The following is a 14,041-nucleotide window of genomic DNA, read 5'->3' as shown; positions in this document are numbered from 1 at the left end:
ATGGCGTCTCCACCCTCGCCCTCGACGCCTGCTCGTCGCATGAGCCGCTTTTCCGAGGACTTCAGCACAGCCGTCACCTTTGGAAAGCCTCAGCGCTGCCGCCACTTCCAGCCTCAGCGGGAGCCGCTGGCTCACCGCTCCGACCTGCGGCCCATCGAGCACAAGATCAATGGCCCGCTGAACGGTCTGAATCCCACGCGGGCGCACTACAACATCGTCGGCGAGGGCGGGAAGAGCGTGCACGCCGATTCAAGTCACGGCGTCTCCTGGAAATGGACGTCGAGAAACAACCGCAAGGGCCGCCATGCACTGCAAGTCCAGCCCATTTCTTCGCCCGCTGTTCAGCACGAGTTGCCCCGGAAAACCACCCACCCCACCCAAATACTACGTGGTGTGGGCCGCATGCTGACCCGCTTTCCTGTCTGGGATATTTCCTACCTTGTTGCTGTGATATTCACTCTGGGCAGCGCCATCTGGGTTCTCAACGCCTTTTTTGTGCTTCTTCCCCTCGTTCGACCATCTTCAGAGTTCCAGAATGAAGTCTTGTATGGAGGAGGCGTCACAGCCTTCATAGGTGCGACCGTGTTCGTCGTTGGTTCCGTTCTCCTGCTCCTGGAAGCAGTCAATGATGATCGCGCCGGCTGTTTCGGCTGGGCCGTCGAGCGGCTATTTCAAGAAGACGCACAGCCCAATGCGGAGAAAGCTGACGAAGAGTGCCTCGTCGTACGTGTCCACCCCAAAAGCCCTTGCGATCACCACCACTCCAACAGGAAGATCCTCGTCGAGTCGGCCACGCACCCCGGCGGCCCCCGCAAGTGGCAGTGGGCGCCTTCCTGGAAAGATCTCCGCACGCACTATTTTCGCGAGCTGGGCTTCCTTGCTTCTCTCATTCAGTTGGTTTCGGCCACGGTCTTCTGGATAGCGGGTTTTACTTCTCTCCCAGGAATATACGACCACATGTCCACCGGCCTGAGAGATGGCGTTTACTGGACCCCGCAGATCCTTGGAGGATTAGGTTTCATCCTTTCCGGTACCCTTTTCATGGTTGAAACACAGGTGACGTGGTGGAAGCCGGCACCATCCGTCCTTGGCTGGCATATCGGTTTCTGGAATTTGATTGGCGGTATTGGTTTCACACTTTGCCCGGCGTTTGGCTACGACCCTAGCAGCTGGGCCCAGTATCAGGCAGCATGTAGCACCTTCTGGGGCAGCTGGGCTTTCCTGATTGGAAGCATCATCCAATGGTACGAGAGTTTGGATAAATATCCTGTGGAGTATAAGGATCATGATGAAGAGTAGCTTCCTCCACGTGTTGGATCAACAACTAATCTTTAATTTTGTCGTAATACTACTGTATGAGGGGATAAGGGCACATTGGCACGTAGATGATACACATTGGAGACGTAGAGAAACAACTGTAATCTTATCTGCACCTACGAAAACATTGGAGAAAATCTTGCTTTTATTCTTATCAAACCACTATTATACCTCCAATCCCTGCATCCAACTTCTGCAGTCCTCGTGAAGTGCAACACAACTTAGGTTCTGCCTGGGTTCAATGTGGAGACTGGGGATCTCGACTGCCAGCAGCTCACAGTACACTCGTGCTATAGCAGCCGTTGGAGTGAACGGACGGGGGCAAATGTACATTGTAGGATCCGCAAAGCCTCGAGCTCCTTAGGCAAGTGTGAAGTCAACTTCATTAGTTTCACGAGAAATACAAGAGAATTGAGACACCATGAGATAGGAACGGCTACCAACCGCCTTATCCACCCAACGTATCCCTTTGTTTTGTTGTTGATTAATAAAAAAGACTTGGACGCTGACAAAAATCCGAAAATGGCCGAGAAAAGGGAAACGAAGTCTACCTCAACCGGGCCACGAACGAAGCAGCTCCTCCCACCGGCTCTGCGAACAACTTAAATTACCCCATTCCTCGCCGCCCCTAAGCGTTTCCAATCTTCTCGCACTCCTTGAGCCAAGCGCCCACCGGATCCACCCTCTTGTACGGATCGACATTCAGCCACTCAGCGTCGACGAACACACCGCACGACAGCTTCATCGTGCCCCTCCCCACGAGCAAGTCTTCGTCTCCACCGCCATCGCCGCCCTTCCCCAGCTTCTCCCACGCCTCCAGCACCTGCTGCCCGTCCTGGCACCCGGCGACGGGGTCCTCCCACACGCTGACGGCGAACTCGGCGCCCTCGCGGAAGAAGAAGTTTGGCAGCGAGGCCAGCGTGGCGTTCTTGTCCGGGAACGGCTGCATCGTCTCCTCGCGCACGTCGTCGAGGAACAGCAGCAGTGGGGTTCTGTTACCGCTGCCGCTGCCGCTGCCGCTGCTAGTACCATTCTCGCGGACTTGGCGCGGGGGCGACGAGAAGGATAGGTCGACGCCCGGCGCGGTGAGCTGGATGTTGGGGGAGCGGAGCAGGGCGTGGTCGATGTGGAGCTTGGAGGAGGAGGAGGAGCCGCTGGAGGCGCCGTCGAGGTCGCCGTAGAGGTAGAAGGGCATGCGGGTGCTCGGATACTCTGTGGCGAGCGAGGGCCCGGTGAGGGGTCTGTCGAGCCACTTGCCAGTGATCTTGGCCGGGGTTGCTGGCAGGATGGGGCCGCTGGTGGAGGGAGGGGATGCGTCAGTCGTTGCTGTCGAATGAGGGAGTGGAGAGCGATGAACTTACGTCCGTCCGGAATACAGGTATCCATTGAGTTCTCCAGACTCGTTGATGACCTGTGTCAGATCGACGGCTTGATTTGTGATGAAAGTGATGATCTCGTCCGGGTATTGTGATTTCAGAGTCTGATACTCGAATTTGATGTTGCTGGGCAGATCGACCTCAAGGATGGCCTGACGGCGATGGTTCGCCGCATGGAAGCTGGGTTTGTGTACGAAGTAGATGGGCTCTTCGCCTTGCACCAAGAACTCATGGTTATCCTTGGTCAATTCGTTGCGCTCACGACTGACCTGATGTATGTCAGCTTCAACCGCTCAATAAAAGGAACGTACGCGGCCCTGTTACCTTCGCCTCCTGTCCAACCACCTTCTTGAAGACACCAGTCAATTCGGCGATGAAGTCCTTCTCAGTTGGGAATGGCGACATGACGACATTTCGCAGGACGAACAAGTCGTTCTGATCTTTCCTCAGTCCAAGCCTTTCCTTGAACTTCTGGGCGCATTCGCCGTATAGTTCGGGCGAGAACTCGGTGGACGTGAGATAGAGCGGGATCTCGCTCGGCTTGTCGCCAGGCGAGTCAACCGAGAAGTTCTCCACGACGCGCCGCATCAGATAGTTGGCCTCGAGCGTGTCTTCGTTGAGCGTTCCGTCCGAGTTGCGGAAGTTGATGGCAAAAGCGTTGATGTTGAGGTCGGATCCCAGCTTACGGAGGAGCGACAGCGCAGTGTCACCACCGGGGCTGGTGGTAGCGTTCGCAACAATGCTAGTGTTCGACGAGGAGAGGATATTGTCACGAATCCACTGCTTCTCGGCTTCGATAGACTCAGGGGTTGCATCGTCGGCCAGCTCGGATGGCAGCATATTGAAAGGCACAACGACAAAGTCCATCGTGTCGTCGGTCATGGCTGCCCACTGGGCCGAAAGCTGTCAATCTTGATGATTAGCCTTATCTCTTCGTCGCGAATCGATGCATGTTTACTGACCCTGCTGCAAGTGAAGGTCGCTTCGCCCAGCAACGCTCCGTACCCTTCGGGGTCGAGTCCGATGCACTTGTTGGACATGAACGTTGACACGGCCGAGGCTCCCGGCTTGCTTCCCTCGGCTCCGTAGATACCAATGCTGGAAGTCGAGCCTTGGGACAGGTATGGACTCGTCCAGGTGATCAGATACCTCATCCTCCCATCCTTGTAGCAGAGGCCGCCTGCAGGGTACGGGATATACCCAGCCTTGTGCGGATCCAAGGTGATCGAGTCGGCCTGTCGCATCCACCAGATGTCCTCCTGAGTTTCAGTTCGCAACGAGCTGTCAGGCACAAAACCTTCAGCGTCCCCAAGATTGACTGGCATGCTACCAAGAAACCCCGCGCCAGGAGTGTAGTCACGTGGCAGCATCGACGCAAAGTACCCTCCCCAGGCGGCATCAGCGTGGATGGCGAAAGAAAGGCCTCGTGCCTGGAACCGGCGACGCATGGCAACAATCTTTCCCAAGGGATCGACCGAACCTTCCTCGGTAGAGCCAATAATGGCCACAACGGCATACACAGCCTGCTCGTTCTTGAGGTTCTCCTCGAGGCGCTTCTCGAGCTCCTCGATATTGATTCGTGCTCCGTAGTCGACGTTGATACCCACGACATTTTCGGAGCCAATACCGGCAATAGCTAGTGGACTATCAGTTCCGTCTTGCACAAAGAGCGTGAGACTTACCGGCGCCTTTTGGCCAGGAATAGTGCCGTGTGTTGGAGATCATATACTGCGGCGGCTTCTCGATGCCGAACTCGCGATCCAAGGCATCTTTTCCGCGGGATTGAATGCCAAACTCGTCCAAGATCCGTTCGATGTACTTGGATGAGATGCCATAGTCGACGTTGAGGCGGACGGGGAGATCAAGGATCGTGTCGGGTTTCAGGTTCAGAAGCTCCCACGTGCTCAGTTCTATGAAGAGCTTCTCCTCATTCCGAGCCGTCTTGACGGTGAAGGTATCTCCAGCAAAGCCAAGGGGTCCGTCGAATGCTTTGCGTAGGGCAAGCGGGTAGTACTTGAGGTTTCGCGCTGAGTGGCCCATGAAATTAGTATTGGATAATCATGGCTCAAAAGAGCCATTCGGTGTGAAACTTACCGACCCTACAACAGTCAGCGCGGGTATATCTTGCGTACGGATTGTTGACTTACCACATTGACTCCAGATTCGCAATAGTGCCATCGCAGGTGATATGCCCCCACGGATCGGGCTGCGAGGTGTTGTAGTTGGGTGACGTGGATGGGTTGTAGCCGAGCATCTCACACATCTGATCTCCTACCATCAACTCAATAGTTGTCGTCAATGGCGATGCTTCAAAAGCTACATTGTTCGGATTGTAGAGCATGGTCGCGAAGAAGCCCAGCATGGCAGGCATGCTGAGGTCGGTGCACATGTGAGCTTGGTAGCGGGGGGAAAAGAAAGGAATCGAGGTGCGGGAGAGCAAGTCGGAAAGCTCGCCAACTGCCTTGGAAACGGATGCGGTGCGCTCCTGGAACGTCTCGGAAGCTTGGATCTCGTCGGTGATGAACTCGCCGTCTCCCGGGAAGTAGTTGAGCCTGCCCTTCTTGAGGTTCTCGAGGATGACGTTGATGTTGTCCTTGAAATAGTCCAGGTTCTCGGCTTGCGGCCCGATGAAGTAGGAGCTGATGGCTTGGTGACTCTTGTCCTCAAAAGACTTTTTGGAAGCCCCGCTGGTGAAGACATTGCCGTTGTCTTTCTTGAGCTCAATGCCACCAGTGATGCCGCGGAGGCCCTTGGAAACGTCAATTCCGGCATTGGCAGAAATACTGCCCACCTTTGGCACGCTGATGCCAGTGCGGGTGTTGGCTTTCCCAAGAGAGGGAACACTCAACCCACTCCCGAAGGTGACTCCGCCGAGATTGAAGCTGCTCATGATTGCGGTTCGATGTGGAAAGAAGTTGAAGCTATCCAACGAAGTTGCAATTCAACAAGAGCAACAGAAGACGCCCTTTTATGCCTGAGTTGATGGTCCGCGCTTAAAGCGCGAGAGCAATGTTGCTCGAGACGTCTCGGCGTGCAGCAGCTTCCCCTCATCGGTGGCGCATCACAAGCGCTCGGTGTAGACTTCAAGAGCGCTAGATCGTCTACACGCAATACACTACTGCATGCTGCATCTATCCGTATCTGCAAGCTTGGTGGCCTCTGTCCTATAGGATCAAAGGTGGAGGCGAGATCATCAAGAGGGGAGACATATGTTGCAAGTGGTTCTGGAAACCGCTCGTCCATTCTGCTCGCCCGTGATTCGTTCTTGCGGCATTCGGCGAAAACTTCTTCTGGGGGCTCCATTATTCGGAGTGGATGTGAGACGATAAAGTCTCCTTTGAGGGTTCAAGATAGTCTCGGCCCGCTGGGCCAGATGTTTTCCGAGCAGTGTATGGTACATGTCACAAATAGTGTACAACCACATGAAAGCGGGGCGTTCGTGCATCTCGTTTTCGCAGCGCAGGATGAGCTTGCGGCATCTTGCAGAAGGGCCGGGCCGCGTAAGTGGGGAGTCCGGAGGTAGATCCAGTGAAAACATCAGCTTCGGTTCGCAGAAGCGACGTTCGTTTTTCTAGGCTTCTGAATGCGCGTCATAGCCGACGCTATGAGAACTTGGTGCATCGATTGGCGAATCAACGGGAGGCAAATGCCGTGTAACATCAGGTTGGCTGACTTCGCCAACGCCATTCTCTTCCATCCGTGCGGGGTCGAAGTTGGTCGTAGAAGATTCGCTCCTACTCTTTCTTTTCACATGGGCGTATTCAGACGTTGGGGGTGTGGAAAAACTTTAGAGAAACCTGGCCGCCGTGGCTATCGCCTCGGTTATGCATATGCTCCTCGCTCACGAATGCCCGGCCATAAGAGAATGGGATATGGAGCAAAAAAGGACCGACCTTTGTGTTGCTGCCAAATCCCGGACCATGCCGTCGTCGGTCTAAGTATTCCTTGAGGTTCATCAGGATCGACGGCTAGGGTGGCGTGAAACCGCTGGATTGCGGCAGTGTCCATAGACCAGGAAGATCTAAAACCTGATATTTAGTCGTTAAAACCATGCAGTCAGCAATCGACCGTGCATTCTGTCGCCCAGAATGAAGTTGAAAGGGACCCATTCTCTTCACAGCCCAAGTTTCCAAAAGCATGGGCACCATAGAACCACCGCCTGATTAACATGATCCGCTCCATCGTCACCATTCAAAATGAGGAACCCATCCCTGAATGATTCTCCGAAGACGGCGCGTCGCATTACGTTGTTGTCCGCAAGGATCTATCTACATCTACCACACTAAAAGTCAATCCAGAGTCGAGTCGGATCCAGGCGAGACTGTTAAAGCTCAGCCCATGCGAAAATGTTAAAAAAAGAAAATGCCGAATAATCGCTCAGATGTGATGCTCGAGGGCCCCCCTCCGTCCCATGCTAAAACGCCATGTCGAAAAATGTTAAATAGTCATCTCCCCAACTCTACCCTTTTGCGCTCTACATGCACGCAATATCGAATGCAGATGAATCTGGAGGAAAGGTAGAAGCGTGAATGAGAAAGTTTTCGTCCGTTTCCGCTCGGGTTGTTAAGAACCGAGCGGACGAGATGTAAGTTGAACATCTCTTGGGGGGTATCATAACTTTTGGGTCACTTCGTTTAAGCCTCCTCAGCCTCGACGGGAGCGCATGTGCAGAAGAGGTTCATGTCGCCGTAAGCTGTCACACACGTTAGCCGGCCGGTCTTATGTTTGGCAAATCTTGGGGAAAAGGGTAACTCACCATCGTCCAGCCTCGTCGTACTCGGCCAGAACTTCTTCTCCCTCAAGTACGGCAGCGGATACGCCGCATACTCCCTCGTGTACGGCCTCTTCCATTCCTCACTCAACAAGTCCTTCTGGCTGTGCGGAGCCATCTTCAACACATTGCCCTCCTTCGGAACCTCACCCTTCTCAACTGCCTCGATTTCCTTGCGGATCTGAATGAAAGCGTCGCAGAACCTGTCGAGCTCTTCCTTGCTCTCGCTCTCGGTCGGCTCGATCATGAGGGTGTTGGCAACGGGCCAGCTCATAGTCGGTGCGTGGAAACCGTAATCCTGGAGGCGCTTGGCGATGTCGATGGCTTCGACGCCAGCTGTCTCCTTGAACTTGCGCACGTCGAGAATGAACTCGTGCGCGCAGCGGCCTGCGGCGTTAGTGTACAGGATCGGATAGTGCGGCTTGAGGCGGGACAGAATGTAGTTGGCGTTGAGAAGGGTAAGCTTGGTGGCGTGGGTGAGGCCGTGGCCGCCCATCATCTTGACGTAAGACCAAGAGATGGGCAGGATGGAAGACGATCCCCAGGGAGCTCCAGAGACGGGGGCAATGGCTTTCTCGCCACCAGTTGGGACAATGGGGTGACCGGGGAGGAAGGGAGCAAGGTGCTTGGCGACACCGATGGGGCCGACTCCAGGACCTCCACCACCGTGAGGAATACAGAAGGTCTTGTGAAGGTTCAGGTGGCAGACGTCGGCGCCGATCTCGCCGGGAGAGCACAGCCCGATCTGAGCATTCATGTTGGCGCCATCCATGTACACTTGACCGCCGTGCTCATGGACAATCTTGCAGACTTCCTTGATCTTAGGCTCGAAAACACCAAAAGTGCTGGGGTAAGTGACCATGATAGCACCAAGCTCCTCGCGGTGCTTCTCGCACTTGGCCTTCAAGTCCTCCATGTCCAGGTTACCAGTGACCGTGTCGCACTTGATGGGAACAACGCGCATACCAGCCATGGCGGCACTGGCAGGGTTAGTGCCGTGAGCAGACACGGGAATCAAGCAAATATCACGCTTCTTGCCAGGCTGCTGCTCATGGTACTTGCGGATGACGCGGAGACCAGTGAACTCGCCCTGGGCACCAGAGTTGGGCTGAAGCGAGACGGAGTGGAAGCCAGTGATTTCGGCCAGATCCTTCTCGAGCTCAGTGATGAGAGTTTCATAGCCCTTCGCCTGGTCCTTGGGAACAAAGGGGTGGAGGGACGAGAACTCGGGCCAGGTGACGGGGGCCATTTCCGTGGTGGCATTGAGCTTCATGGTGCAGGAGCCGAGCGGAATCATCGAGTGGACGAGGGACAGATCCTTGGACTGAAGGTGGTGGATGTAGCGGAGGAGTTCCGTCTCAGAATGATGCGTGTTGAAGACCGGGTGAGTCAGGTATGGCGTCGTGCGCTTGAACTGCTCGGGGATGCCGCCAGCGGAGACCTGCTCGGCGAGAGCCTCAAGATCGGGCAGGTTCTTAACACCGACGAAAGAAGCAAACACGTCCAGTATGTCCTCCACGTCGTTCTTGGTAATGGTCTCGTCCAAGGTGATACCAATGTGGCTGTCGTCAATCTTCCGTAGGTTGATCTTCTTCGTGTCCAGAGCCTTTTTGATGAGCCTGTCCGAGTTGCTCTCGGTATCAACAACGACAGTGTCAAAGAGAACAGCTCCCTTCTCGCCAGTACCCCGCTTCCTGGTCTCAAAGCCCAGCTGGTTCAGCCCCTTCTGCAGGACTCGCGCGGCAGTAATGGTCCTCTCGGCAATGGCCTTGAGACCCTTGGGGCCGTGGTAGATGGCGTAGAACGCGCTCATGTTCGCCAGAAGAGCCTGGGCTGTGCAGATATTGCTCGTGGCCTTCTCCCTGCGAATGTGCTGTTCTCTAGTCTGCAAAGCAAGTCTTGCCGCATTATCTCCCAGGCGGTCCTTGGAAAGGCCAATAAGCCGACCAGGCATCTTGCGCTTGTGCTTATCGCTCACGGCAAAGAAGGCAGCATGAGGGCCACCGTAGCCAAAAGGCACGCCGAAACGCTGCGCGTTTCCGAAAGCAACATCGGCGCCGAACTCGCTAGGAGCCTTCAGGACCGTCAGAGCAAGCAGGTCCGTAGCAACGCTGACTGTGGCGCCAAGCTTGTGTACAGCATCCGAAAGGGCCTTGTAATCCTCCACACCTCCATACGTGTCAGGGTACTGCACCAACACACCAACGAGATCCTGGCCAATCTCCTGCACACGGCTGTTACCATCCTTCAGCACGTCGCCGGTTTCAATCGTAATACCGAATCCTTCAGCACGAGACTGGAGAACTGCAATCGTCTGCGGGTGGCAGTTCTCGTCGACAAAGAAGATTTTAGTAGGCCGCTTGAGCCTGCTCACAGGCAGAGCATTCAAAGCCAGCGTCATGGCCTCTGCGGCGGCAGTTGGCTCGTCCAGAACGGAGGCATTAGCGATTGGCAAGCCAGTGAGATCCGAGACCATGGTCTGGAAGTTCAGAAGAGACTCCAGGCGGCCTTGGCTGATCTCGGGCTGATAGGGGGTGTAGCTAGTGTACCAGCCGGGGCCTTCAAGGACATTGCGCTTGATAACCTCGGGCGTACGGGTGCCCGCGTAGCCACAGCCAATGTAGCTGCGGTGGACGCTGTTGGCGTTTGCGATCTCGCGAAGGCGGGCCAACAACTCGCTCTCGGTGTATCCATCCTGGCTGAAGGCCGTCTCGCCGCTCTTGGTGCGAAGCTGGGGCCCGTCGATCTTGAGGTTGCGATCCGACAGCACGTCTTCGGGCACGACCTGCTTCACGAACTCGTCCAGCGAACTGACTGGCGGGTCGAGGGTCTTGAGCATCTGCTCGGCATCGCTAGCCGAAGGTCCAATGTGGCGGTGGGGGAAGGTGTCGAGCGGCGCAAAGGCGGAGCCGCGCTTCTTCGCCGGGCTGTTGCCGTTCGTATCAGCGGTCGAGCTGGTGTAGTAGGTGCGCGCAAAGGAAGGAGTCCTCGGGCTCTGCGTCCGCGTTGGCAGGCTCTGGCGCAGAACGCGAGGGCTGCGGGAAAAGCGCGCAGCGCTATCGTGAGAGAGCACGCGACGCGTCGCGCGGAAGCTTGCCCTGGCACATTGAGACTGCATGGTGAGAGACAAGACTGGGAAAGAGGGCGGTACACGCCCCTTTGCGCGGTGCAAACGGTCTGGTCTGGCGAAGGGCGAGCGGCAGCGTCGAATTTGCTGGTGGCGGTCGTGACGTAGGGTTAGTCCAGACGTGCTGCTCGAGAAAATGGAGCTCGGCCGGCACGCAATTCTGGGTGAGTGAGAAACGAGCGCGTCAGGCCGCTAGGAACACGAGCTCGAAGGTCTCCCTTTGCACGAAATTTCCATCTCGTGCAGGGTCCCATGGCCGTTTTGAGGCGCTGGTTATCAGCGGCACAACGCGTTCTCGGTGCCCGCGGGACCTTGGCCGAGCCACTACTACGTAATTCTGGCTTCTCTCGGAATCTATCGGAGGCAATCCTGCTGTACCACGCGGTCAAAGGGCAATACATGGTAGATAGAGAGTCAGCGCCCCAGGCACTTCCGCAACGCCCATTGGCCTGGGACGCAGGACTCAGGCCATTGATCACCACCATCGTCTACCCCCTCGCCGTATTAGTTCACGAAACTACATATTCGCCGAATCGCGTGCTTAGAATGAGCCGACAAGCCACCTCGGAGACTTTTGGTACACATTAATAATTTCGATTAATCCACTGCCTACGCAAAATGACTGCTGCTGCTTCTTTCAGAATGTCCAACCGACAAGAAATCCAGTCATCTGCATGTTCAGTGCCCCAGCGCCGCCGCTCATACTGTTGTGACAAAACTTTTTATACCCCTGTCCGCCGTAACGCCAAAACAGGAAAAATTAAACCCTCTCGCTAGCCGGCAAACGTAATCACATCCCGCCTGCAGCCTTGGCTTCATCCTCCTCGTCGCAAATGTCTAAAAGGCCATCCCACAGAACAGAAACAAATCCAGTGAATGCCCTCTCCTTTAAACGCCGTCGGTGCATGTTGAAAGGAATCGTGTTTAGTGAGTGCCGTTGACGACTGGCGCATCCTCGGCAGGAGCAGTAAGAATCGAATATTGACCGCCCGCGCCGGCCCAGTTAAGCTTCTTCTCGCGAACCGCAGTGTTGTCGATCATAGTCGCAACCTCGATGTCATCATCGGTGCCTTGCCCCGTCTGGTAGTTGGCTGAAAAGCCCCAGGAGTAGGCCTTGCCCTCCTTGCTGATGACAATGTTGTGGTCCGTACCGCAGGTGATGAAGTCGCCATTGATGTTCGGGAGCTCCGTAGGAACCTTGAGGATGCGGGGCCTATCGTGTTCGTCCTTCTTGATCTTGTCTTCTCCAAGGCTCTTAAGAGTATCCATGGGGAGACCCATTTGGTAGCCGTCCAGACGGCCCCAAACAAGGCACTTTCCGTCTTCAGTGATAGCACCAGAGTGGTGACCACCACCGTCGATCATCTTAATCTTCTTCTCCGACAAAGCCAGAACCTTGGCGGGCTTAAGGATGACTGCATCATCCTCGCCTGCATTGTCAGGAATACCCGTCTCGCCGAAGTTGTTGAGACCCCAGGCCCAAACAGTGCCGTTCTTTTCAACAGCGAAAGAATGGTAGGAGCCACAGGCGACCTGGGCGATCTTTCTGCGTGGCAAACCGAACTCACGGGGGACAAGACCCTCCGTCTTGGTGCGTTCAATCACACGGCGACCCAGCTGGTTCTGCTGACCACTTCCCCAGGCGAAAACATTGCCGTCGGCATCTAGCGCAAGAACGTGATTGGCGCCACAAACAATATCGCGGATCTTCTTGAGCTCTGGGATGAGCTCCGGAGTCTTTTGGATGAAGGTTTTCTTGCTGAAGCCAAAAATGCCTTCGTTGCTGCGGAAAGTTCCCCAGCCGTAGACCAGACCTTCGTCGGTAAGAGCGAAAGAGGCGCTGTCAGATGCAGCAACCTGCACAAACTTGGTGCCTTCGGGGAAAGCATTCGAAGGAATGGCGGTGGGTGTCGCTTCCTTGGGATTCATGCCACTGTCAGAGCCAGAATCGGAACTGTCCTCGCTCTTGGCGTCATCGATATCCACAAGACCGCCCTCCCAGGTAGTATCGCGGCCCAAAGCACCCTGGTCGTTGACGCCCCAGGAAAGAATCTTGTTATCGTGGGTGAGAGCAAGAATATGCATACCACCAGTCGAAACCTGCACAACACCAACGCTGTTGGCAGGGAGCAGAGGGTTAAGGCGCGGGCGCTTGACATCCACCGCGTTCTTCGCAGTGCCAAGTCCAAGCTCACCCGAGCTGCCCTCACCGAAGACGTAGACATGTAGCTTCTGAGTGGGCGCCTTGTTTTTATCCTCTTCCTTGAAGCGCGCGATGCGGATCTTCTTCGCAACAGGTACTTCGGGCTCCTCGGTGGCCTTGCGCTTCCTGGAGGCCTTGGCGGGGGCAGTCTCAGTAGTGGACGTGGCAGCGGTCTCCTGCGTGGCCTCGCTGGCAGCTTGCGTAGAGAAGCTAGCAGTTGCGGCGTCGTCACCTGTAGTTGCGCGTCGTCAGCACATGTCCATCAAGCAGAAAGGCGCGATGCATCTGGAATGGTTTGAGGGTGTGGACTCACTCTTCTTCTTAGTCGCGGCCTTCTTCACCGTCTTCACCGTCTTCTTCGTCGGGGCGGGCGCGTCGGCATCCTTCTTCGGGGGCCTGCCGCGCCTGACCGGGAGACTTGTCTCGCCATTGGTAGCGACCTTCTTTGCAGGAGCTTTCTTGGTGGTGGCCGAGGCTTTGGTCACCTTGGCGGCCGTCTTCCCAGCAGCAGCCTTGGGGGCGGCGGCGGCCTTTTTAGGGGCAGCAGCTGCAGCGGCTCTCTTGGGAGGCATCGCGATGGCAGAAGATGGATAATTGGATTGTGTTGAGTTGAGTATGAAGCTGCGCGATGGCGGCTCGCTTGAATGAGCTTCGGTCGATGGTAGCGCGATGCAGCAGCTGAGGTTGGCGGCTGGCAGCAGCAAGCAGGAGCGAGCTTTTATGCAACGCGTTTGCCTAGAGGCGTGAATGGATGGAGGCGGCTGCCTGGCTCGACAGGAGCAGCTCGACGCAAAAAGACTCGACTGGACGGAGATGCGGGAGTGTGCAGAAAAAAAGTCGCGAGATGGAAGTGAGCAGTGCGGCTTTGTTTTTCAGCACGCAGCTGAAGTTATGCGACCGGGGGGGCGTCGCGTCGCACCGCTTCCGTCCGCCAGAGCGACGGTCCGTGCGCAGCCTCGGCGACATCCTGCTACCAGAGCCGCACCTTTCTAGCGCAGTCAATACAGACATGCCACCGAGGCGCGCACATGGCAATGGGAGATCAACCCAGTCACAATAGCAGTCGCAAGAGTGGGCTGGACATGCAATCTCTTTCGGACGCATGCAGCGTGTCTGCGAACTCTTCCCCAATATGTGAGAAACACGCATTCACGCCACCCTCGAGCCATCGAATCGAGCGTACGAGACAACCTTCGGCTGTGGCGTCATCCAATACATATCATACTTTTATTTTATCCCTAGAGCTT

The 14,041-nt window shown here is 55.8% G+C and overlaps 5 protein-coding genes across 5 annotated transcripts; 1 reads left to right on the top strand and 4 right to left on the bottom strand.

Moving 5' to 3' along the window:
• LTHEOB_441 (Integral membrane protein) lies at positions 1–1,299 on the top strand (the record flags this gene model as incomplete). Its single annotated transcript, XM_035513441.1, has 1 exon — positions 1–1,299. One exon carries the CDS (start codon positions 1–3, stop codon positions 1,297–1,299), a length of 1,299 nt encoding a protein of 432 aa, XP_035372443.1.
• Positions 1,300–1,945: 646 nt separating this feature from the next.
• On the bottom strand, positions 1,946–4,733 carry LTHEOB_440 (Pyridoxal-dependent decarboxylase domain protein; the record flags this gene model as incomplete). Its single annotated transcript, XM_035513430.1, has 5 exons — positions 1,946–2,612; positions 2,679–2,962; positions 3,018–3,584; positions 3,656–4,329; positions 4,376–4,733. 5 exons carry the CDS (start codon positions 4,731–4,733, stop codon positions 1,946–1,948), a joined length of 2,550 nt encoding a protein of 849 aa, XP_035372442.1.
• Positions 4,734–4,836: 103 nt separating this feature from the next.
• LTHEOB_439 (Pyridoxal phosphate-dependent decarboxylase) lies at positions 4,837–5,583 on the bottom strand (the record flags this gene model as incomplete). The annotated part of the gene is made up of 1 exon (XM_035513418.1): positions 4,837–5,583. The coding sequence occupies one exon, from the start codon at positions 5,581–5,583 to the stop codon at positions 4,837–4,839; it is 747 nt and encodes a 248-aa protein (XP_035372441.1).
• A 1,744-nt stretch (positions 5,584–7,327) lies between these two features.
• LTHEOB_438 (Glycine dehydrogenase) lies at positions 7,328–10,582 on the bottom strand (the record flags this gene model as incomplete). The annotated part of the gene is made up of 2 exons (XM_035513407.1): positions 7,328–7,386; positions 7,450–10,582. 2 exons carry the CDS (start codon positions 10,580–10,582, stop codon positions 7,328–7,330), a joined length of 3,192 nt encoding a protein of 1,063 aa, XP_035372440.1.
• Positions 10,583–11,515: 933 nt separating this feature from the next.
• LTHEOB_437 (Regulator of chromosome condensation RCC1) lies at positions 11,516–13,366 on the bottom strand (the record flags this gene model as incomplete). The annotated part of the gene is made up of 2 exons (XM_035513396.1): positions 11,516–13,026; positions 13,108–13,366. 2 exons carry the CDS (start codon positions 13,364–13,366, stop codon positions 11,516–11,518), a joined length of 1,770 nt encoding a protein of 589 aa, XP_035372439.1.
• Positions 13,367–14,041: the final 675 nt, after the last annotated feature.

This window comes from Lasiodiplodia theobromae, assembly GCF_012971845.1.
Source record: "Lasiodiplodia theobromae strain AM2As chromosome Unknown scaffold_1, whole genome shotgun sequence".
Lineage (NCBI taxonomy): Eukaryota > Fungi > Ascomycota > Dothideomycetes > Botryosphaeriales > Botryosphaeriaceae > Lasiodiplodia > Lasiodiplodia theobromae.
This window is presented reverse-complemented; position numbering and strand designations above follow the sequence as displayed.